Source organism: Zonotrichia leucophrys, chromosome 2, assembly GCF_028769735.1.
Source record: "Zonotrichia leucophrys gambelii isolate GWCS_2022_RI chromosome 2, RI_Zleu_2.0, whole genome shotgun sequence".
NCBI lineage: Eukaryota > Metazoa > Chordata > Aves > Passeriformes > Passerellidae > Zonotrichia > Zonotrichia leucophrys.
Window position 1 is genome coordinate 138654831 of NC_088171.1, and position 23150 is coordinate 138677980.

Consider the following 23150-nt stretch of genomic DNA (forward strand, 5'->3'; position numbering starts at 1 on the left):
ATTATTTCTCTTTGAGCCATTAGCAATAATAGATTTTAGCTGTTTCCTCTATTTACTATACCTGGAGCTATTAACTCCACCCTTCAATAAAACTTAATGTGAAATTAAATGTCAAATTTGAATTTTAGTTCTGTTTGACTTTCTATAAGTTCCTAAATTTGGTCTCAGTTATGTCTCACACCAATTCTAAATGCAAAAATTTTTCTTACTTTTACTTATCATGAATATCCACACCCAAGCTAGAACTTTTAAAAAGATTTATGTATATGGCTAAGAGACTTTGATAGCAAATTTCCAGTGCTTGCACTGTGAGCATTTGAGATATTTTTGTCCTTTTTGTTTGATGAATTTTTGGCACAGAACTTGTCACTTTTCTCCATGGTTGAGTTCACTTGGTTGCTCTTGTGAGTGATCTTTACAGGAAATTGTTCTGCTCAATATATACCTTTTTTATGATATTAGATTGGGAAATAGAGCTGATAGTAGTTTGTTTGATTGTTTTTCTGTTTTCTATGATGGGACTCCTTCAAAGGCTCATGGTTACCAGTCTATGGTGTGATAATCTTGGCTGTCAGATGCTCGCCAGACTGATCTGTAATGCTCCTTCCTCAACAGGACAGGGGCAGAAAATATGAAGAATAAGCTCACAGATAAAAATAAGGACAGGAAGATCAATCACTAGTTACTCTCATATGCAAAACAGACTCAGCTTGGAGAAATTAGTAAAATTAACTGACAATTAAATCAGAATAAAATGGTTAAAATAAGAAGAAATCTTAATCAGCACCTTCATCTCACCCTGCAGTACCTCTGCTCCCAAAATCTTTCCTTGTAAATACAATACACATTTGGAGTAGAATCTGAAGACTTGTTCTGAGACTTAAGTCACAGTATGATTCCCATTTTTCCATCCCTTTCAGGATGTGTGGCTGCCCATCAGGTTAGGCTGACATCAGTTAGTGACCTCTCTGCTTTCATTTGGAACAGATGGCTTACCCTCTGTGGGATTAAAAAGTACAGATTTCTATGCTGGGTGCAAGGATATCCTTCTGAGTAACTACAGAGAGGAAGAAACAAAGCAGGGACAAGTAAATTTAAAGTCCCCAGGCCTTCTTATGATTCCAATTATTTTATTATTTGAGAATAATAATTTTTTTTCTTTTAGTAAACTCTGACACTGAGCTTAGTTTTTTGAGAGAAAAAGATGAGTGTGATTTTTTCATTGTGGTTTTATAGATTAGTCCATTTTCCTTCTTATACCTATTACTGTCTCCTTATAATGGTCCAGGCTAATCATACATCCTTTTAGGCTATCTAGAGCATCTTTACCTCCCTTTATCTGCATAGCTGTGAAAGTAAAAAGAAAAAAAAATTCTGCAAAGCAGCTTTCTGGTTGGATGGACCCCACTATGTATTGGTATGTGGGATAGTTCCTACCCAGAGACTTGACTTTGCACTTCCCTGTGTTGAACTTTTTCTTAATAGTCCATGTTTCCAGCCTGTTGATGTCCCTCTTCATGGCAGCATGACCCTCTGGCCTATTAACTGCTCATCCCTTCTCAGTTGCTGTGGCAGTCTGCCCCATCATCTAGATAACCTATAAAGGTGTTAAAGAAGACTTGTCCCAATATTGACTCCTGAGACACAGCATGAGTTATTGGCCCCTAGCAAGACTTAGTGTCACTGATAACCGTCCTCTTGGCCCAGACCTTCATCCAACTTGCTAGCCTACACATCATAGCTTGTCTGTTAATATCTTGACAATGCCAAAGGCCTACCTGAAGCCCAGGTGGAAAATATCCACTGCTTTTCTTTCGGCCACCAGGTGAGTCATTTAATTATAGAAGTCTATCAAAGTTTGTCAAGCATGACTTCCCCTTGGTAAAGCCATGCTGTCTACTCCTGATGATTTTCTTGTCCTTGATTTTCCAGGATTAGCTACTCCATGGTAGCAATAATATTAAATAAAATTATACATAGTATAAACAATTTAGATAAAAGTATAGCTAAGTCTTAAAATAAATGGTTGATTCAATATTTTTTCCTTCTGAAACTATTCTTCTATGATCAAATGTATGATAACACAATTATTTTGATGGAAGAACCTGTGATTCTGTGGAAAATTATGGTGATAAAGCCAATCAATCAGACAGTGATACTTCCTTAGCTTGTACCATCAGATATAAATGCCCATTATTTACTTACTGGGAAATATTCAGACATCCTCAGTACAAAAGCAATTAACCATCCTGAGGGCATATGAGGACACTCAGATACAAACAGGATGTGTTTTCTTCTCCTTGCCTAATTTCACTTCTACAAGTGACAAAGGCAACCAGACATCATTAAGAGTCTTTAGGTAGCTTTTTTTCTTGCTAAAATAATAATGAAAAATGGAGAAAATAGGTATCTTGTGAATATTTTTCAGTGAGATGGATTTCTTATGTTTTGTTCTCATAATATGTAACTGCAAAAGAACCAATTAAACTATTGTTATGTTACAGAACAGTCTTGGATATGTTACATTCTTGGAAGAATGTTTTAATTAATATTTATTCCTTAATATTATCTAGTATATAGCTCATTGAAGCTGTGTCTTAGCTTAATACTTAACTACACTTGTAAGGAGAAAACATTCATTACATCTACAGAAATATCATCATTATTTTACTGGTAGAATGTCTCATTTTATGGAGGGAAAATGTTCCTGTACATCTGAAAATACTTCTAGAGTTACATTTGCTTTCGAAGACTCAGGATTAGAGTTGCACAAGTACGTGCAACTTTGTGTCTTTGCTCTTCCCCTTGAGAAGCAGTTCTGAGGAACATATTCTTGCCACTGTTACACACCATTCTGCTTTGGATGGTTTGAAATTTTTAAAAGTTGAGTACTTCACCTGGAACATTACCTTCCTTGGAAAATCTTCAGGGAGGTAATTTCATCAGGAACTAGGTACACATATTGAACAACTGTCTGGAAAATCTGTTGTCTGGAACACATCCTTCTGAGCATGCTCTCTCTGAAAAACTCAAGGAAGTTCTCAAAGTAGTCATTAAATATTCAATAAAACCTTTTCCTATTTTGCTGCTGAGCTGGTGTTTTGCCCAAGGAGTGGGTTCTAAAGGATATGTTCCAAGGCACAAAGAAGGTACACCTACAGAGATTTGTTAGAAATTAGATCTCTGCTCCCAATGATTCCTTTAAAAAACTTCTTACAAAATAATTGGAGACCAAAGTACATAGTTACAATTTTCAGAAAATTATTTTTCAAATGGGACTTTACTTCTTCTCTGTAGAGACTGGATAATACTTATCAGTTTTACTGTCTCTTCTTACTATTTCTGTATAGGTTTGTAGCTTCAATTTAAATCAGGCATTAAAACTTTTTTATTGTTCTTGGGTTTATAAATAGCAAGAGCAGCCCAGAATGTAGAGAGACTTTTGCCTTCTATTTAGCTACTTTTTAATTAATTTTTTTTTTTTTAGTTAATAATGCACAGGTCAGCATATTTTATTTTGAATAAAAATCCAAAACAAAACAAAAACACGTACATGTTTTTTATATAGTGTGTACATGAAGGCAGAGGAAATGCAAAATTCCTTTTCCCTCATAGTAGTATGTAGGGATGTATTTAATTATATCGTCTGGAACACAATTCAAGATATTATTAGCCTATATCAGAACAATTGTAACAGCCTGATACCTGCTGAATTAATCACAAATGCTATTATAAAGGCACAAAACTTTTAGGCACTACTGAGTGTCTCTTTCTAATAAAAGAAAATATAGTAATTAATATATTGGTTAATTTTTAGATATTTTTCTTAGTTCTGAAGCCATACAGATACATATCTGATATCATTAGTTGACTCATTATGTGTGAAATGTTAGCTCAAGACTGGTGGAAAACTGTCTGAGATGTAATCTTTGAAATTTTCTTTTTCTGCCTTCCAGAACCAACTTTTGGTAGTATAATCCTATTATCGAGAATTTTATAGCTCAGACATATCATTAACGAATATTTTTGTTCATAACATTCTTCCCTGATGTTATACCTTGTTATTTGAAAATATTTTGTGGTCCCTCATTTTTTTTCTATTCAGCTTTGGAAGAGACTGTGGGGCAGTAGATAAATGCAATAAATGCATAAATATATTATAGCATGATCGACGTTTGTATACATCAATAAAACCCATGGATCTTATTTCATTTATATTAATGCTTTAATCTTGCTCTGGGAAACTGGAAAAATAGACTTTACTAGAATGCATGGATCAAGAAAAATACCTGTCCCTGTGCTTCTGATTGCTATGCATCTACTAACCAGATCAATAGCACACTTTAGTAATGGTAGTCTGATTTAAAAATATGTAGAATAAAGCAATAAATCATCACAGTTTTCCCTAAAGTGTTTGTTCTTATGAACAACAGACTAAAAAGTAAAATAACTCTTAAGGTTTTGCTCTAATAATAAAGTGATTCAAGGATCCTACCCAACTTTGGTTTGCCATTTATAGATTTTTCAGAAAAATTAACAAAGACATGGTTAGATAAGTGGTAAAACAAGATTTTTTGGAAAGTTTATTAAAATGTCTTAAGTTATTTACTCATCTTACCCAAATTTCAATTTTTATTTTGAAAGGTTCCATCACAATCAACTTTAAATGCTGATATCGTCAAAAAACCTGTTCAGTTGACTATTGCAGTCAGTTGACTATGCTAAAGGGAATAGTCAATATTATGAGCGCTGCAAGTCCGAATGACTTTGAGTGTGATCTAACTAAAGCTGACATTGTAAAACAAGGACTCTGAAAACAAAGCCTTAAGACCACTTATTTTCTTGCTCGTTGGCATATTTGGAGGGATTTGAAGTACATTTTCTATTGTAGATTTTGTGTGTACTTTGCATGTCAAAGGATGAATTTCCAAGAAGTATCCAGGGTTTATTTTTACAGTAGGAACATGTAAAGGCTTGTACAGTACTCGTGTAGTAAGTTAGTTGATGGATATTGGCAGCTCTGCTGTTTCTATACGTTACTTTTGCTCAATTTGTGCAAATTCCCTTAAAACTAAATATCTTCAATATCAGCTGACAAGCACATTTGTTAAATAAATGGCAAGTTTACTTTACCAATTCCAAAATTTGTGCTGTAAATCATGTGAGGTTATGTTAAACCTAAGTTTGAAATCGGTTGCGTATTAACTGTTACATACAGCTCATTTACTTTTAATGACCTGGAGTTAGGAAATACTTCATTGGTACTATAGAATGTTTAGAGTAGGCTTAGCAACCAGTTTTAACCCTCTTCCAGTAGAGGTATGCATGGTGAACAAAATTATTTACTGTCTCAAGGAATAATATTTTACTTTCTACTGCACCTAAAATATGCGTCTATTTGGTGACTGCTGTTTCTGATTTTAATTTACTAGTGTCAATTTAGCACAACGATGAAGCATTTTCTAATTTTCAGTTGAAATAGAAACTTTTAAGAAGAAATATGGGTAATGGACTCACAAGAATAAGATTATCAAATGTTAATATTTCAAATTACTTATAGTCAGTTCCTACAATGTTTTTTTAATATATTCTAACATTTTTGAAGTCATTAATGACATCATTGCTTCTTATAGTCTTAAAAACGTGAATGTTTCACAGAATATGATACAAGACAAAAGTAGACTAAGCTATGCACATGTGGCTTTATCGAACTACAGTTTTCGATATCCTACCTATCCCATTGTCATAGTTTTAGGTGAGTTACAAAGACAGTGAGATAAAATTCTTGTAATTAAACATCCCTCTCTGAAAAATTTTAATGGAGAAAAAAATTATAAACTTTAAAAATGTACACTTATTTGGATTAAAAATTAAAATTCAAAAAGCTCTGTTTATCATAGAAAATAATTTCAGATTGTAGAAAAGTGGGAGATTATATCAGAGCAGCCAGATTAGAATTGAGCCATAAATAATTTGGATATTCACTACAGAAAAGTGGAAAGATTGAAGCTGAAGTCTGGTGCAAAGGTTGAAGCTGAAGCCTATGCTTTGAACAAAAAATCAGTTTTGGTTATTTATTCATCCTCCACAATATTCCTCAATGAGAGAGATATTTTTCAGAATTTTCTCACTTTTTTATTTGTGGGCATTGTTAAAAAAGAATGACAAAGATCTTACTTTTCTGCAGTGAAATAAAGAAAACATTTTTTTGTCATCCCTAATTAAAAAAACCCATACCTTGAAACTTATATTTTCCTTAACCTCTGTCTTGTCCTCTGATGAAATATGCATCACAAGGGATAATGTTGATTGTGCTAAAGAAAATCTGTTTTAGCTTTCTGACACAACTTATGAAGACAAGTACTTCCATTACAAAGGAATAGATATCTTGTATCAGTTTGGTAGTACTCAACTAATATGAAATATCTAGAAGGATATTAATTTAAAAAATATTGCGATTGCATTTACAAAAAAAAATATTTATAATGAAATTATATTTCTTCATGTTTTTAATGGAAAATAGGATTAAGATTTCTGATCATGAATTAGTTACACAATTTTTATACTATCTTCCTTTTCTTCTTATTATGCAAATAGTATTGATAGTTTTGCTGCAATATTATTTCAAAATGTATTTTACTGTTTGTAAGTGAAATATGCTTTCAAGTTGTATTCAATACTAACATTATTTGCCTATGTTTTATTGTGGAGTCTTCTGTTCTGATGTGGCTGCACAGCTAGTTGTACAGAATTTAAAAGTGGACCAAAAATAACAGCTTTTTTGTTTGGTTGGTTTGGGAGTTTTTGGTTTTTGTTGGTTGTTTTTTTAAGTACTGAGTGAAATATGTGTCAGCCTTAAATGTAGTTATGGATTTCAGTTTAAATTCTTATGCCTATTACAAATTTTGTGGCTAGAACAGCACAGAATATCCAGAATATTTTTTTAAACTAAGAAGATTAAGAAGACTTATGTGTGGTTTTCTCCTCTTTACTCAATTAGAGCAAATCAGCTGCTTGCCTATGCAATTTTCCACATCCTTTCCATCTGCACCCTCTCAACTCTCTGTCCTTGACTGCAGTTCCTGGGGTGTGGCACACGTATATGTACACATGTACATGCACACACAGGCATTTATTTATGTGCATGTGCCAAAGGGGCTGTTCTTCAGTGTACTTGTGTCACCACTTAGACCTGTAAAGGAAAGTGTTTCTCCTCCCTTTGGGACAAATTGCAGTCCGTGGAACATGCATCAGTTTTCCAGCTTGCCTGTACTGGCTTTTGCTCATAGAAACACGTCCTCCTTCAATTACCAGAACCCCAGTGTAACAAAGGAACAGGAGCTTTCAAGGACATGATAATAATCCATCAGAATGGCATCCACATCTTTAAGCCCAAATGCTCTCAGTTCTCAATTATAACTGTAATAAAAGATGATTTATTACAGTATTAAAATTCCTACATATAAGTATTCTGTCATTTTTATCCATAGGAAATTTTGAGGAACTAAAGACAGAGTTACCATGATTAATACATGGGTGGAAACAATGTTCTTTTCTTTTCTTTTCTTTTCTTTTCTTTTCTTTTCTTTTCTTTTCTTTTCTTTTCTTTTCTTTTCTTTTCTTTTCTTTTCTTTTCTTTTCTTTTCTTTTCTTTTCTTTTCTTTTCTTTTCTTTTCTTTTCTTTTCTTTTCTTTTCTTTTTTCTCCTCTCCTCTCCTCATTGTGCTGAAATTTTTATCCTTCAGCAGAAATATGCATAGAGCTATTTAATTTACAGGATATTAAAAATGGCCATGATTCTGATAGTTGTATTTTGCTCAGCTTCATGAATTAAGAGAATTGCTTTTACCTTTCATACCTCTTTATCCTACTTGGGCCAGATTATACACGTCAGGAGTAAATTAAATTCTTCATCTTCACTGCATTTACTTAATGATGTACAATTATTTAGTTGGTATTTGAAGACAGTGGTACTGCACATAAGGCAATTAGTTTTTTTGCCCTTTGAGTATATACTAATCAAAATGTAATGTGATTACCCACAACTGTAATAAACATGTAACAGCTACATAAATAAGTGAAATCATGGTGCTTCGAGGAGGTCAGCAGAGTGATGATACCTAAAGGGTTGTTATAATTCACATTTCATGAATCAAAACCTAGGGGTTAATTGCACTAATTTATTGTGAAATATGCTAAACTTACATGCAATTATTAATTGGAAGATCACTTTTAGTTACACTGATGAAAAGCTTAATTTGCAGGCTGATCTCTCAAGTACTTTTATTTCTAAAATATACTTACTTATTTTATTTTGTAGGTTATTCAGATAAATTTTGAAGAATTTGATCTGGAGATTGGCTATGACACACTGACAATTGGTGATGGAGGAGAAGTGGGTGATCCTAAAACTGTACTTCAAGTGTAAGTCTTTTGCATTTACAGTTTGTGTACATTGAAGAATGCCATTAATGTGTTTTGATGAGACGAAATAATTATTTGAATCAGATAAATCTGAACAAAAACTAAGTGAGCTTCTAAAATTATAAAGGTGACAGTGTAAATATATTGCTATATGTTTACTGTTATGAAGTCAGAAAGAGATGACCTAGACATCACAAAAGAAAAAGATGAACTCAAATCAGAAGTTTGAAAGGCATGGTGTGGACACTTACATTTAGATAAGTAAATTTTAGGAAGTATTGTGTTCCCTTTTGTGTGTTCTCAAATTAAAAGTGTATAAGAATATAATTGAAAATAGATATATGGACGATTTGTGCACAAATTTTACAGTCCTCTAGCAAGGTTAGCATGACAAAAGATGTACTACAGTGTCTTGACCTTAATTTGCTTAGTGACTATTGCAGATAACTCAGAAGAGCAAGTTAACATAGTGAAGAAAACTACTACAGAGAAAGGCTGAATAGGGAGGTACCTAAACCACATTTTGCAAATCAGCATTGAGAATTGAATAGATTTTTGTCATTCACAGACATTTTTCTAGAATGTGTGAGCCCAGATATATAGACATATAATATTCTTAACAATCATTGATTAACTTAAAATCCATATTTGTCAAGTACTTAGCTGGTAGCAATAATACTAACAATTGTCTCAAGATAAATCCAGAATTGTATTATTTTGTAAAATTTTCAAGACAGTTATAAGTCAGTGATTCTGTTTGTTCCACAGCGCCTTGAAAATATGCAGAACACTAATTAGGCCTTATAATGAATAATTTTATATAACTCTAGTTCTAGTCTGAATAAATCAGTCATGTAGGAGAAATTAATGTCTTTTAAAGTACATTGCATTTACTTTTTCAAATCTGAGTCAATTTTATTACAAAAAAAATTGATCTACTGCTTAAAAACCATAAATTGCCTGTAATGGATTATCTGGTATCTAGAGAATATTTTTAAAGGCCAAATAATATTTAGCTGTTAATTTTAAATAAACAGACCTTTCAGCAAATACCTGATGTAATAATTAGTTCAAATGAGTTAATAATTGAAACACAGATAAGAAGGTGATACAAGTTTAGTACAAAATATATTTAATCATAAAACAAAATAATAAAAAATTAGGATTCTTTAGAATGGTATTCCCTGCAGTATATTTATTGGAAATGTGTTAAAATAATTATATATTTTATTTTTCCATTTTTCACCATAAGAATGATATGAAGAATTAGTTTCATTTGACTAGACTAAACCCAAGCTTTGACTCTTTTTTCTGTCCTAATTTTACCTCCTTCATATTAGTAATTGCAAAACTTCAAACAGAATATACAATTTTGCTAAGATTTACAGATTTTTCTAATAAATTCCCCTTTAGATTTATCCTCCAGAAGACAGATTACCTGGCCTTCTATTTTTAATTGGTTTTGTAATCATTTTATCCTTTCTGTTTTGTTCTATTTTGTTTAATATCTTCATTAATGGTCTGGATAAGGGGTTTCAGTGCACCCTCAGTCAGTTTGCAGATGACACCAAGCTGGTCAGGAGTGTCCCTCTGCTGGAAGGTAAACACAGAGCTGAAGCTCACAGGTCTGTAGTTCCCTGGATCTTCCTTTCTCTCAGGAGTGATGTTTTCCTCCTCCCTGTAACCATGTGACTGCCATGACTTTTCCAATGATGGAGAGTGACCTGGCCACAACATTAGCTAGCTCCTTATGATCCTGGGATGCATGTCAGGCCCCACAGACTTGTGACTTTTCATTTTCATCAAGTGGTTTTGAACCTGCTCTGTGCTTGCAGTGCGAGTGACCTCTCTCCCCCAAATCCCATGTAAAGGATCAAGGACTTGAGAGAAATGAGAAACCTGACAGCCAATAAAGACTGGGGCAAAGAACTTTCTGAAGTATCTCAGCCTTCTCCATATTTGCTGTCACTAGTTCTCCCCTCTCACTTGTCAGGGGAAACACTCTCTTCACCTTTTTTGTTTCCTGACTAATGTCAGAAAGATTGGACATTGTTCCAATGTCCAGTACTGGATGAGACTGCCTAAGGAGGTATTGGAGTCAGCATCCCTGGAGGTGTTCACATGTGTAGGTGTGATGTTTAAGGACATGCTTTAGTGGTGGACTCGGCAGTGTTGATTTAACCACTGTACTTGGTGATCTTACAGGTCTTTTCCAACCTAAGTATCTGATTGCAGGATTATTATTCATGAAAAGACCATCATTTGGCCAGGTATTTATGGTGCAATTTCTTTAGGACCATGCAATCTCTTAATGGATTCCAGATGAGTTAATTGCTACCACTAATAAATTTGAGATTTGTGGAAGTACTGTAATCTGTATTTTTAAGCAGTACTAATCATTTAAAAAATATTGCTGACAATGCTAGAATTTAGTTTCAGCTATTCTTAAATTCCTAAACTATATAGAATAGTCTCTCTTGTGGAAGGAACCTTTATTAAGTGCCAATGCATAAATTCTTTCTAAAGTTTAACTAAAGTATTGTTACTAAATTACAATAATGCATTAAGGCAAAGTGAAATATTTTAAATTTTGAGTTACATGGTAGAGCAGTTTGCCCAGATGGTATTTCATTGAAGATGTTAGCTTTTAATAAAAGTATTTCTGATGATGTACTTTTGGTTGGGGAGAAATGATGGAATTATTAAAAACTAATAAAATTGCCACAAACATAAAGAATCCTGAGGTTTTTTTAAATTAAAAAAGTTAATTAGAATTATGTAGTCTTAACATACAATAACTGTAACTAACTAGGTAAATAATTTTCAAGAATTATTACTATGAAGATCCTGGAAAAGCAAAAAAATACTCCATTAATTTATGGGGGTTCAATATTAAGTAACATTATACAATAAGCCACAAGTATATTTTTTTATTTACTCATAGAATCATTATTTGGTTATCAGAAGTATCAATGGTGGAGTTATTAGGGTTAAATGCAAAAAAATTACACAGAAGATGGAAGATAATTAAGTACTATAAAAACCATGTAAATCTTTTCTCTTGTGAGCCATGCAGACTTTGTCTGAGATATGATGCATAGCAAATAAATCAGCTGTTGTATCATTTAATTTTTGGGTTTTAAATCTTAAAATAATTATCTTTCTCCTGGAAAATTGCTAAAGAACATTGGTTTAAATATGTCTCGTTTATGTGTTAATAATGTGAAAACATTTATCTACCAATTTATCAGGGTTAATCAAGAAACTTATCCAAGTGTTTAATCTGCTAGTTTTACTGGGCACTGCTTGATAGTAAGGTTGAGAAGCAAAAATGGAAGTTAAGTGGCATTTAGGAATTAAGTTCCTGAATTGATAATTGCAGTCCTGATTATTCCTATTCTGCTGATGTAAATCAGAGAAGGAGCTAAACTCCAAAGCCTTTTGAGTACTTGCCATTAAGTTTCTCTGGTGCCTGTGATTCTGAGCCTGCCCCCAGCAACGTGGCAGTCTGCTCTAGCGTGGTGAGCCTGGCACCCAAGCGAACTTAAACCTGATTGCTATAATATTTTTAGTCAGTTTGAAAAGATAACTGATATGAAGCCATTCTTAACGCTTTCTTATGAAACTAAAATGCAAGGTGGAGCAGTGTTAAGTGTTATTACCAAGGGATAGATGGGAAAAAGGAAAATAAATGGTGACCCCATACATCAGTCACAGCGCTTTTTCAGGACGTTTGGAAGTTTGCTTTCAGCAGCTTGGTCTGACAATTGCTGCAGGTGACTTTTAATGCAATATCCATCTAGGCACTGGTTCCTGTAACAAGCCTTTTGAAAATCCAGCATACAAATTGTGAAATTAAATCTTTTAGTATGCTTGCTGTGTTGGGTGTGCATGTGTCTAATCTCATATTACAGGCTGTCTTCAGCAAATGGAGAGTGTCACAATCTTCTGAATGTCCTCAAACCCAGCGTACTCTTTCCTCTCTTCAGGGGGAGAATATATGTCACTAGGATGTGGGAGGAGTAGTTCTGGAGTTGTAGAGGAAGAGCTGGAAAACACCCTGCTGGGTGTTGTAACTGTTAAGCTGTTTAATAAAAAGGGAGACATCATAATCACATACTTCCATTTCTACTTCTCTCAGTGTTCACTCTTTAGCTTTTAAAAGGGAACATGTACTTCAGGAGAGGAATCTAGGTACTGAATACAGGGTAGTGGAACCTACATAAATCCCCAGAAGGACAGAAAGAATAATTCTCCAGGGCAGAATTTCATTATTTTTTTTTAATAGCTTCCTTCACATAATAATGGTTTTCTGGATCTTATTGCTCTGTGGCCCATTCCTAAATGTTTTACAGGGACTTAAAAAAGAACTTAAAAGATAGATCAACAAGTGATTTTTCTGTTGTCTTGATTTCTTCTTGTTTTTTTTTTTAATAATGTATTTTCAAATGCTTTTTTTTTCTTCCTGTACTATTTAATTGGAAAGTATTTCTTGTAAAAATAGGGATGAAATAAAAAGTATTTATATTTAATTTCAGAAAATGGGAATGCTGAACATTTTGATGGAGATTTTTTAAGGAAATTATTCTGTCTGACACAACAGAAAGATTAATATTCTCAATGCCCTTAATATTCCAAATACATACTGTCAGTCACCAGTGACAATTACAAAACTCTGTTAGCCATTACATCAGTGTGGTTTCTCAGAAACATCCCGTTAATCTACTAATTTGGCAAAGACTGAACTCACTGAAGACACTTTCCCTTAGTGCAGGAATGAGCAGTTAATATGTTATTTTGACCAGGCATTTACTTGTTCAGTTCTGGCAAGAGACTTTCTAGTAGCTCCATCTGTGAACACAGATGTGGGAAACAGACGTGGGTTTTTTTCCCACAGCAGACTATTCAATAGAGAAGGAAGCTAAAAAGGACCAGAGGGAAGAACTAAAATTAACTGTAAAATGCATTTAAAGTAGTCCATTTTAAGTTTCAGCTAGCTTTAAAGAATGGTTAGAACTTCAAAAAATGAGCAGTTTTCACTGCTATACAGTATTGTGCTTGTGATCCACTTTACAAGAATAAAAAATATCTGGAAGCTGTTCAGCATTTCATTTCAGATAATAAACTATAACAGAATCTGAGACAAATTTTTGGAGAAAAAAATGCAATATAACATAAAACTGCAGATTTCACAATATTTCCTTATTGCTATCACACTGTTTATTGAGCAAATAGAATCAACATTTAGGATTGCGCTGATTTGCAAGTTTTTGCAAATAATATTAAAATTTTAAAAAAAGAAAAAAAAGAAAATCAAGTTTACTTTTTTCTATTAATCAGCACCCTGTAACAGTAGAAGGTTTAAAGTTGTGACTTTTGTTAGTTTTCTTAATGAAGGAATAGACGACAGCTGATTCTATTTAGGCTGTTTTTCCTTTTTTGTAGAAGAGGTGATGAGAGGAGGTGAGAGAGTGCAGGGAAGACAAGAGCCTTCATAATAATGTTGCTACTTAAAAATGACAGCTTTCTTTTAAATATGGAAGACATGTATTTCAAAGTGGGTAGCTGCATACTAGAAAAATAAAAGAATCACTGTAATGCCTCATTATGGGCTTCTAATGCTATTGATGCGCCTTCATGTACCTGAGTAGTGGACACTGGATTGTCAGATGAGGTTAAGGATTAGGGAGGTTGTATATCTTTCTGAAGCAGCAACTGAAAGTGAGATGAAATATTTTAATACAACATAAGTAATAGTTGCATGTGTTTATAGACTACTATCAATTCTCCAGTCATTGGAAATGTGAGGGTTGTCCTGGTGGGCCAGCTAGTAAATAACTACTTTAGTGTGAGCTGAATGCAATGAATTTAAAAGTAAATATTAAAAAAAAATGCTTGGCAGTTATTTAGATTTCTTACAAAAAGAAAAAAATCTCCTTACTTAATGCTTAATGGCTTTACAGAAATTTTCTTCTATCTATAGGTTAACCGGGAGCTTTGTACCAGACTTAATTGTGAGCATGAGCAACCAGATGTGGTTGCACCTTCAAACGGATGAAAGTGTGGGCTCAATTGGTTTCAAGGTTAACTACAAAGGTAATGACATCATTGGAAGCAAATGTAATGGTGTACCAAAAACTAGGCCAATATTATGGAATGTTTTTCTTTCATATTAGTGAGTGGATGCATTCTATTTCCAGTTCAGTCAGTTTTAAAAAGAAGAAAAATATAAGCTGAATTGTAAAAAAAAAATAAGCAAGCAACAAAAACTCTTAAAGGTGTTGTGTTACATGAAACACAAGCATTTGTTTGATATGTTGTAACAGCAATTGAGTTTTGACATATAACTTTACACTTTACTTTTATTTTCTCTTATTTAATGTTCACAACTATTAAAATGAAATAATTCTGTCGTTATTTAAAGATGAATGAGTAAAGCAAAATGAATACTTCCTACATTCTTTTGAAAATTAATGTCTATCATAACATAAAAATACCACTGCAAGTGAACAATTTGAATTACTACTAAGTTTTGAGCCAGGACCAAAAAAAACCTAAGAATGTTATTCTTTATGGTCTTAAAGTACATAATGCACTATATAAACAATCTGTTGCTATTTGATACCTCTGGAAGGGCGTACAGTTTTTATAGAGTATGAGCAGCAAAATAAAAAAAAAGCGAAAATACAACATATATATACATATTCATGCATTTCTGTATTATTAAAAATTAGTTGGGTGTTTTTTTATATTACCTTTGACATAGATGTATGTCTTTCTTACAAGAACTTTTTTAATTTCATGGTTGCTGTCTAGCACCAAAACCAGATACTAGAAAGTATGATTATTCATCAGAAAATAAGAGAGGGGAGGAAAAAGTTAAACCAGTGATTGTGCATATTAGAAATGGAGCTGATGTTGTTGAGAATCGGCAGAGGGGGTGAATGAGCATATTGTGAATAAACCTGCACAGTGTGACTTGCTGGGGTGTTTTTTGTTTTTTGTCCATAACTTTCCTGTAGTGTAAAGTAAAGCTCCACAGTGGTGTGGTACAAGTGCACTTGTGCACTCTAGATATTCATATCTAGTGGTCTAAGATAAGAAGACCTTAGTACTTTGCTGCATGGTACTAATTAAGACCTAAGATTTCCAAATTCAGGCTATTGAAAGGGGCAAGAGAGGGATTAGTATAAAAAAGTTCAATAATTTCCTAAGACAGCAAAACTAGAACCTTATTTGAGTGGAAAAGGATGGGGTTTCTATCTGAACTCTAACTTGCAGAGCTCAAGTTGTCCATTCTTTTATTTACATGATTCTTTCCTGATAAAATTAGTTTTACTTGCAGCAGTTTTAGTTTGCAGAAGGCAGAGGATTATTGTCTATTCTTATATGCTATATCTTCTTTTATTCATGAGTTACATTTATTCTTAGAAGCTATAGTTCTGCAAGAATAAAATTAATTGAATATGAATAGGTAGAAGGGTACAGAAAGGGTGAACATTCACAACAGCATCTCCATTTAATCAACTTTGTGATTTTATGCCTAGATATTGAATCTATTTCTCTCTTGCCCTACAATAGTAATTTTTTTTAGTTCACTAAATAGCACTTGAATGAAGCAAACAATGAATATTTGCTCTGTGGTGGTGGTTGTGTGGGGGGATTGCCTTTTTTTTTCTCCTTTTATTTCTGTTTGGGTTTATTTTGTGGGATTCCCCACCACCACCTCACCGCCAATCCAGAGTCTGGGATAATTTTTTTATCTAAGTTGCCTTCATTTTGATGCCTGAGAGGATGTGTTTATTAGACATATCAGAAATTAGGCAATGGTCATAAAATGGAAAGGGTATCAAGGGCAAATTATGTCTTAAGGGATTGCTATTTCTGTTGTTTTTAAAACTGTGTTAAGTCCTTTATAGTAACAAGGGTAGGCACTGAAAACAGATGCATAAATGGGTATTATTTTGGATTAGCAACAGTTCTGCAATTTAAGTTTTGAAATTTATGAATTGGTAGTTGAGAGAAAGTCCAGTGAGGAAAAACTCAGTATTTGCATTAGAACAGTGCATTCAGGGCTGTGACATAACACTGAATTATTTGCTAGAATAAAAAAATTGCAAAGAATTTTCCTTTTTCAGAGAATTTTTAGAGATACTTATGAGAATGATGATTTCTAGAAGTCAGGGTCAAAGGAAATTTCAGTTCAATTTATTTCATTAATTCTTTAGAATGTATGCTTAGCTTGCTTGTTCATCTCTTAACTAGATGAAATGTATTACTTTAACTTGACCTCTTCCACCTCACAAATTCCACTGTCCACTTAGCTAGCTATGGCTGATACTGTATTTATTTTACATGTATTTATTAGGTGTATAAGTCTTGTAAATTTCTGCTTATGTGACAGGTACAATTACATTAGCATTTTACCTTAGATCCAGCAGTTTGATTTTTGAACTGAATCTTCTCCTGATCATTCTCACTGCCCTTGTTTTAGTTTTCATCATGGAGCAATCTTGAAAGGCACAAATTACATTCGTTTGAGGTAATTCATAAGATGCAATTGAATGACATCAGGAATAGCATTGCTTTGGTGCTTCAGCTGCTAATGGGCATTTCTCAGGAACTTGTAAAGCTTTTTTCAAAGTAAAACCATTAAAACACAATGAAATGCACATAAATAATATGGGTATTTATTGTTTCACTTTATTGATCTACTTATGCTGGAGTTAATTACTTGATATTGTACTTATAACTACTTACTAACACTAAAATAATTTACTACTAAACGTTTTGATGATCTGCTTCTGTGCTTCTCAGACTCAACTAACTAGATGTAGTGGAGATATCCATGCCTCATCCCATCAAAATTCATGACGACATTCTTAAATCTTAGTGACATTTGCGTCTGATTCTGGGCATTTTGAAGATCATTCCAATTCCTACATGGAATATGAGGAGCAAAAGGTTATGGGATGTCATCACCATCAGTGTCATCACCCAGTGCCCTTTCCCCACTGTTCCCCAAAATGGTATACATGCTTACAGTGCAAGATAGAAGGACACCTCCTTTCTGACTGGAATAGAACTGAATATGCCACATCATTTTTAGTTTTAGAAATAGACAAATTAATTTTTATATACATCTGTATATATCAGTTTTTAGCTGATTTTTTCTTTTAAGATTGTTATTACAAGAACTAACAGATGATCTTCTTTTATGTATCTGCCATTTGATAAAATCTAGGAAGATTTTGTGAAATTTTGTTTACTTACACATTGAGGTGTTGCACATGGAGCTATTTTATGGTTTTTAATAGCTGGATAACTTTATAAATATTAGAAAATAAATATTTGTGAGACTGTTTTAAAGTAAGTAATATTAATTGTTGTTTTGATATCTCTTTTCCCATATCACATAAAAAGACCCCACTACTTAAAAAGGTAGAGTAATTAATATAGGGATTAAACAGGACAGAAATACAAGCACTGCCTCATTATAGATAATATTTTATCTCTTAGCCACTGTAGTATAAATTGTTTTGGGTCTGTTTCATGCTTCAAATGTATGTGCAGCTTTATTAAGTAAAAATATGGAATATTTAGAAATTTAACTGAATTATTTTCACATCATAATTTTAGGGATTATTTGAAAACCTTTCTTTAGAAATGAGATCAGACTTTGGTGATTGTGTAGTTAACAAGTAAAACAAATAAATTATGGATTTTCAGACTTCCCATATCACTACTATGAAAAGAAACCACAAATTAATAGTTTTAAATGTTGGAGTGTTTCATGAATGCTTAGGATCATTCAATATTTCAGAAAATAGTACCATATTGTCACAGTAGCACTTTTATTCTCAAAGCCATGGTGAAGAGAAAAGAAGTATGTTGCTAAACAGTAGTAGTAGAGAAACAATCTCCAAACTACTCAAACACTGGAACTGAATGGTCTTCATCTATAATAGAGTATGAAACAGCTGCACAAAATATGAGACAAATATATGGCAGAGCCTTCAAAGAAACCCATTTTTCTAAGATAAGATTTTGCAGATTTTGATTTCACAAAATCTTTTATAATATAGCAATAGAATATTATAGTTCATGGAAAATTATATATGAGAATATAAAGTGTAATAGCTTTCATACACACATCTCCTTTTGTAACTTGGGACATGAGTGAAAGATTAAATATAAGATCTTCTTTGTACCATCTTTCAACATAAACTGTATGACAAAAGTTTTTGAATTAACAAATAATGTAAATAGTCATGGTGTAAAATAGTAGGAAAAGATGCTGTAGGGAATGAAATCAGTAATATAAACATAGTAAAAATTGGCTTTATCAGCATCAGGTGGGAAAGCTGAACTTCTGTTTAGGTCAGATTTGAGTCTTCTGGAACAGACAAAACTAACCATTTTCCACAATGGTGACTGAACTTTAGGATATGGGATTTACACTCTGACATCCTGTATTTCAGATTTCTTTTTGCTTAAAGCACGGCGTTCATCTTGCTTCAAGCACTATGGCTTGTTCCTGAGTTCTTGGGATACTAGTGGAGCCTGGGGCAGCCGTCTGGAGTTTGTGATCCACATTTTATCCTATTTTCCTAGCACTAAGCCCTGAGTTTCAGATACATCTGAGGGTTTTTGTCACAGATGGCACAGAGATATTTTTCCATGACTAACTGCCCAACAGTGATTGCTTTTCTATTGGTGACAGAATACTGAATTATCTGAATCCATTGTTAGTCCCCCACGTCTATAATCATGAATTTCAAATGTGTGAAATATGAACCATTTACCATAGTACAGACTTCAGGAAGGTCTCACTTTGACAAACTGTGAAATTTGCCTATCTATGAAATATGTACTTTCACGTTCATTCTACCAAGAGAAAAATATGGCTTTAATTTTACTGTTCCTATTATTGGCTAATTAAAAAAACCCAAAAAACAACAACTAAGCATCAGTGAGACTTTGGACAGTTTCATTGTGTAGTTTTGGATTTCACAAGACAGTTGATGTGTTTCTTTAGTTAAATACTATGTAATCCCCCTTTTGTGAGGATGGGGGAAGTAAAGCTTTTCTGCTTTCTACATATCAAAATCAATAATTAAATATATGACACATTTCTACTTTCTGAATTGTTCAATTTTATAAATTTCAGTGTATATTCTTTTGTGGTATTTTAACTGTTCTGATAATTTCTGTTGTCTTTCTATCCACTCTTCTCTGTGTTTCTCATCATGTACTTGTTCTTTTTGTGTGTTTTGTGGTGCAATAACTAGACAGGATCATATAAATTGCTTATTTGATTGGATTCTAGCCTCAGTTCTATGCCTTGTGCATCCTAACTTTATTTTGCAGAATGACATGCAGAGATTTGCACTAATGTTAAAAATCCATGCAAATTATTTTAATCCATATAAGTTTCATGATTAGTTCAAATTCTTAAATGCAGATATTGCTTTGTATTTTTCAAAAATTTAAACACTTATTTTTGGGCAACACTACTTACCAACAGTTTACTAATACAGTAAAAATTTCTCTATACTGATTCCACATCTGCTGAAAGTTGTTGAAAGTTTTATAATTCAAGATAATTTCTTTTTCAGATATTTCTTGAACAGATTGAGCAAAAGTGCATCCATTTCAGAAACTTGTGGCAGTTCCCCTTGTTAACTTAATGCCAAGATAGTAGTTGATTGTGTATTTTACTCTTGTGTTCTTCCTGCTTTGTTGGCCACAATTTACCACTGACTTTTTCTGACCCCACTCAGTCAACCTTATCCAAATATGTTAACAATATTTGTATCTAATTTTCAAACCATGCATTCAACATAGAATTTCCTGTTTGTAATCCCTAGATTAAAAGAGTATGAGAACAGTTTTAGAGAAGCATAAGAAAGATTCATGTAACTGGATACAATATAAGGAAAAAATAACAAGAAATTATATAGTGATACTTCTACAACATATTTTCTTACTCCCTAACAGTTTATGGCATAGACACTCTCTAAATACAGTGTATTTAGAGTAAGTGAAACTTGATGGACTTTTTCATCCATGATTTCGTCTGTTTTTCCTCTCAAGCTTACATATAATTTTAGTATTCTAAATATTTTATGGCAAGGACATTTCAGTGAAGAAGTATTTCCTTCTGTTCACTGTAGTTCTACTAGCTTTGTCAGATGCCTTTTCATTTTTTCCTAGAAAATACAATGTATTTAATCTTCCATTTTACTGCTTACTTGGTTTTGCAGGACCTTTATTTCTTCACAGGTAATTGTCCTCATTACTGTTTTGTGTAAGCTATCATCAGCAAGCTTTGTCATTTCACTGCTTGCCCTGTTTTCCATCTTCTAATATATTGTCAGACAATAACTTTAACTACCCTGACATCTGCTGGACAAGCCACACAGCAGAGCAGAAACAATCCAGGAGGATCCTGAAAAGCATTGGTGGCCGCTTTCTGACACGGGTACTGGAGGAGCCCACAAGGAATGGTGTGTTCCTCAACCTCATTCTACTGAACTGGGAAGGTCTTCTTGGTGATATGAAGGTTGGGAGCAGTCTTGGCTGTAGTGGACATGAGATTTTGAAGTTCAATATTGGGTGAGGAGAAAGCAGGGCAGCAAGTAAAATTACAGCCATTGATTTCAGGAGAGATGACTTCAGTCTGTTTGGAGATGTTCCTTGAAGAATCTCATAGAAAAAAAGCACCACAGGGAAATGGGGTCCAAGAGAGTTGGTTGATATCCAAGCATCACATCCAACCCTGCACAAGAATGATGCATCCTAACAAGTAAAAAATCAGACAGAGGAGACAAGAGATGTGTGGGAATAAATAAAGAATTCCTGTCACTACTCAAGCATAAACAGCAAATACACAGGAGATGAAAGCAGGGATGGAAGTGGCCTCTTGGAATGAATATGGAGAGATTGTCAGAATAAGTAGAAATGAGAGATCAGGAAGGCCAAGGCCCATCTGGAATTAAATCTGACCAATGATGTCCAGGACAACAAGAGCTTCTTAAAATGGATCAATAAAAAAAGAAAAACAAAAGAAGAATGTGGGCCCATTAGTGAATTGAGGCGAGCCCTGGTAATAGAGGATGCAGAGAAGGCAGAGTTATCAAATGCCTTCTTGGCATCAATCTTCACTAACATGATCAGCCCTCAGGGTTCTCTGACACAGACCAGGGTAAAGGAGTCTTGGAAAGAAGAGTTTTCCTTGGTGAAGGAGGATTGTGTTAGATAACACCTAAGCAAACTTGACATCCACAAGCCCATGAGCTCTGGCAGGATGTGTCCACAAGAGCTTCTGGGCACCGTAGCGAGGACACTCACAGTCATCTTTGCAAGGTCATGGCAATCAGGAGAGGTGCCTGGGGACTGGAACAAAGCAAATCTCACACTGGTCTTCAAAAAGGGCAAGAAGAGGGACACAGGGAACTATTGGCCAGTCAGCCTCACTTCAATCCCTGGAAAGGTGATGGAGCACTTCATTCTGAAGGCCATCTTCTTGTCATCATATGGATGACAAGAAGAGTTAGATTAGAAGAATTCAGCATGGATTCACTAAAGGTAAATCAGGCTTGACCAAACATTGCCTTCTACAGTGAAACAACTACCTGGATGAATGAGAGGAGAGCAGTGGATATTGTCTGCCTTGGGTTCAGCAAGGCTTTTTATCCTGTCTCTCACAAAGTCCTGATAGACAAAATCAGGAACTGTTGACTGGATGAGTGAGCAGTGAGGTGAATTGAGAACTGGTTGAATGGCAGATCCCAGAGGGTCATAGTCAGTGACAACCTAGTTGAAGATTTTTCACTAATGGTGTCCTCCAAGGTTCCATATTGGGCCCAGTATCATTTAACTTATTCATCAATGACTTGGATGAAGGGACAGATGCCTCCTTGGCAAGCTGACTGATGACACAAAGCTGGGAGGAGTGGCCAACACCCCAGAGGGCTGCCCAGGCCTTCAGAAGGGCCTTAAGAGGTTGGAGAGATGGGCAGAGATGAGTTTGAAATTCAACAAAGAGAAGTGCAGGGTCCTGCACATGGGGGAAAATAACCCCATGGACCAGTCCAGGCTGGGGGCTGACCTGCTGGGAAGCAGCTCTGCGGAGAAGACCTGGGGGTCCTGCTGGAAAACAAACGGACCATGAGCCCAGCAGTGTGCCTGTATGGCCAAGAAGGCCAGTGGTGTTCTGGAGTGCATTAGGAAGAGCATTGCCACCAGGTCAGCAGAGGTGATCCTGTCCCTTTACCCAGCCCTAGTAAGGCATATCTGGAGTACTTTGTCCAGTTCTGGAATCCTCAGCAAAAAAAAAAACATGAAGTTCCTGGAGCGAGTCCAGTGGAGGGCAAAATAGATAATGAAGGGCCTGGACCATTTCTCTCATGAGGAAAGACTGAGGGAGCTGGGCTTGTTCGATCTTGAGAAAAGATCTTGGAGAGAGGTTCTCATCAATGTCTATAAGTATTTGAAGGGAGGGCATCAGAGGATGGATCCAGGCTCTACTTGATGGTGCCAAGCAATAGGACAAGAGGCAATGAGCAAGAACTGGTGTGCAGGAAGGAAACCTGAACATGAGGAAGATCTTTAGTGTGCAGTGACCATGCATGGGAATCTCCCTCATTGGAAATATTCAAGAGCTGGAAATATTCAATGCACATTCTCCTGTGCATTGTGCTGTGGGATGACCCTGCTTGAGCA

General features: G+C 34.4%; 1 protein-coding gene across 5 annotated transcripts in view; it reads left to right on the forward strand.

Annotated features, from left to right (window-relative positions):
• The window catches only part of CSMD3 (CUB and Sushi multiple domains 3), a 593532-nt gene that overhangs the window by 274099 nt on the left and 296283 nt on the right, over positions 1-23150 (forward strand). For all 5 annotated transcript variants that reach the window (XM_064706591.1, XM_064706593.1, XM_064706594.1 and 2 more), the window contains 2 exons: positions 8320-8423; positions 14407-14519. In XM_064706591.1, the coding sequence (XP_064562661.1) occupies positions 8320-8423; positions 14407-14519 (217 nt within the window). The remainder of the gene's footprint in view (positions 1-8319; positions 8424-14406; positions 14520-23150) is intronic.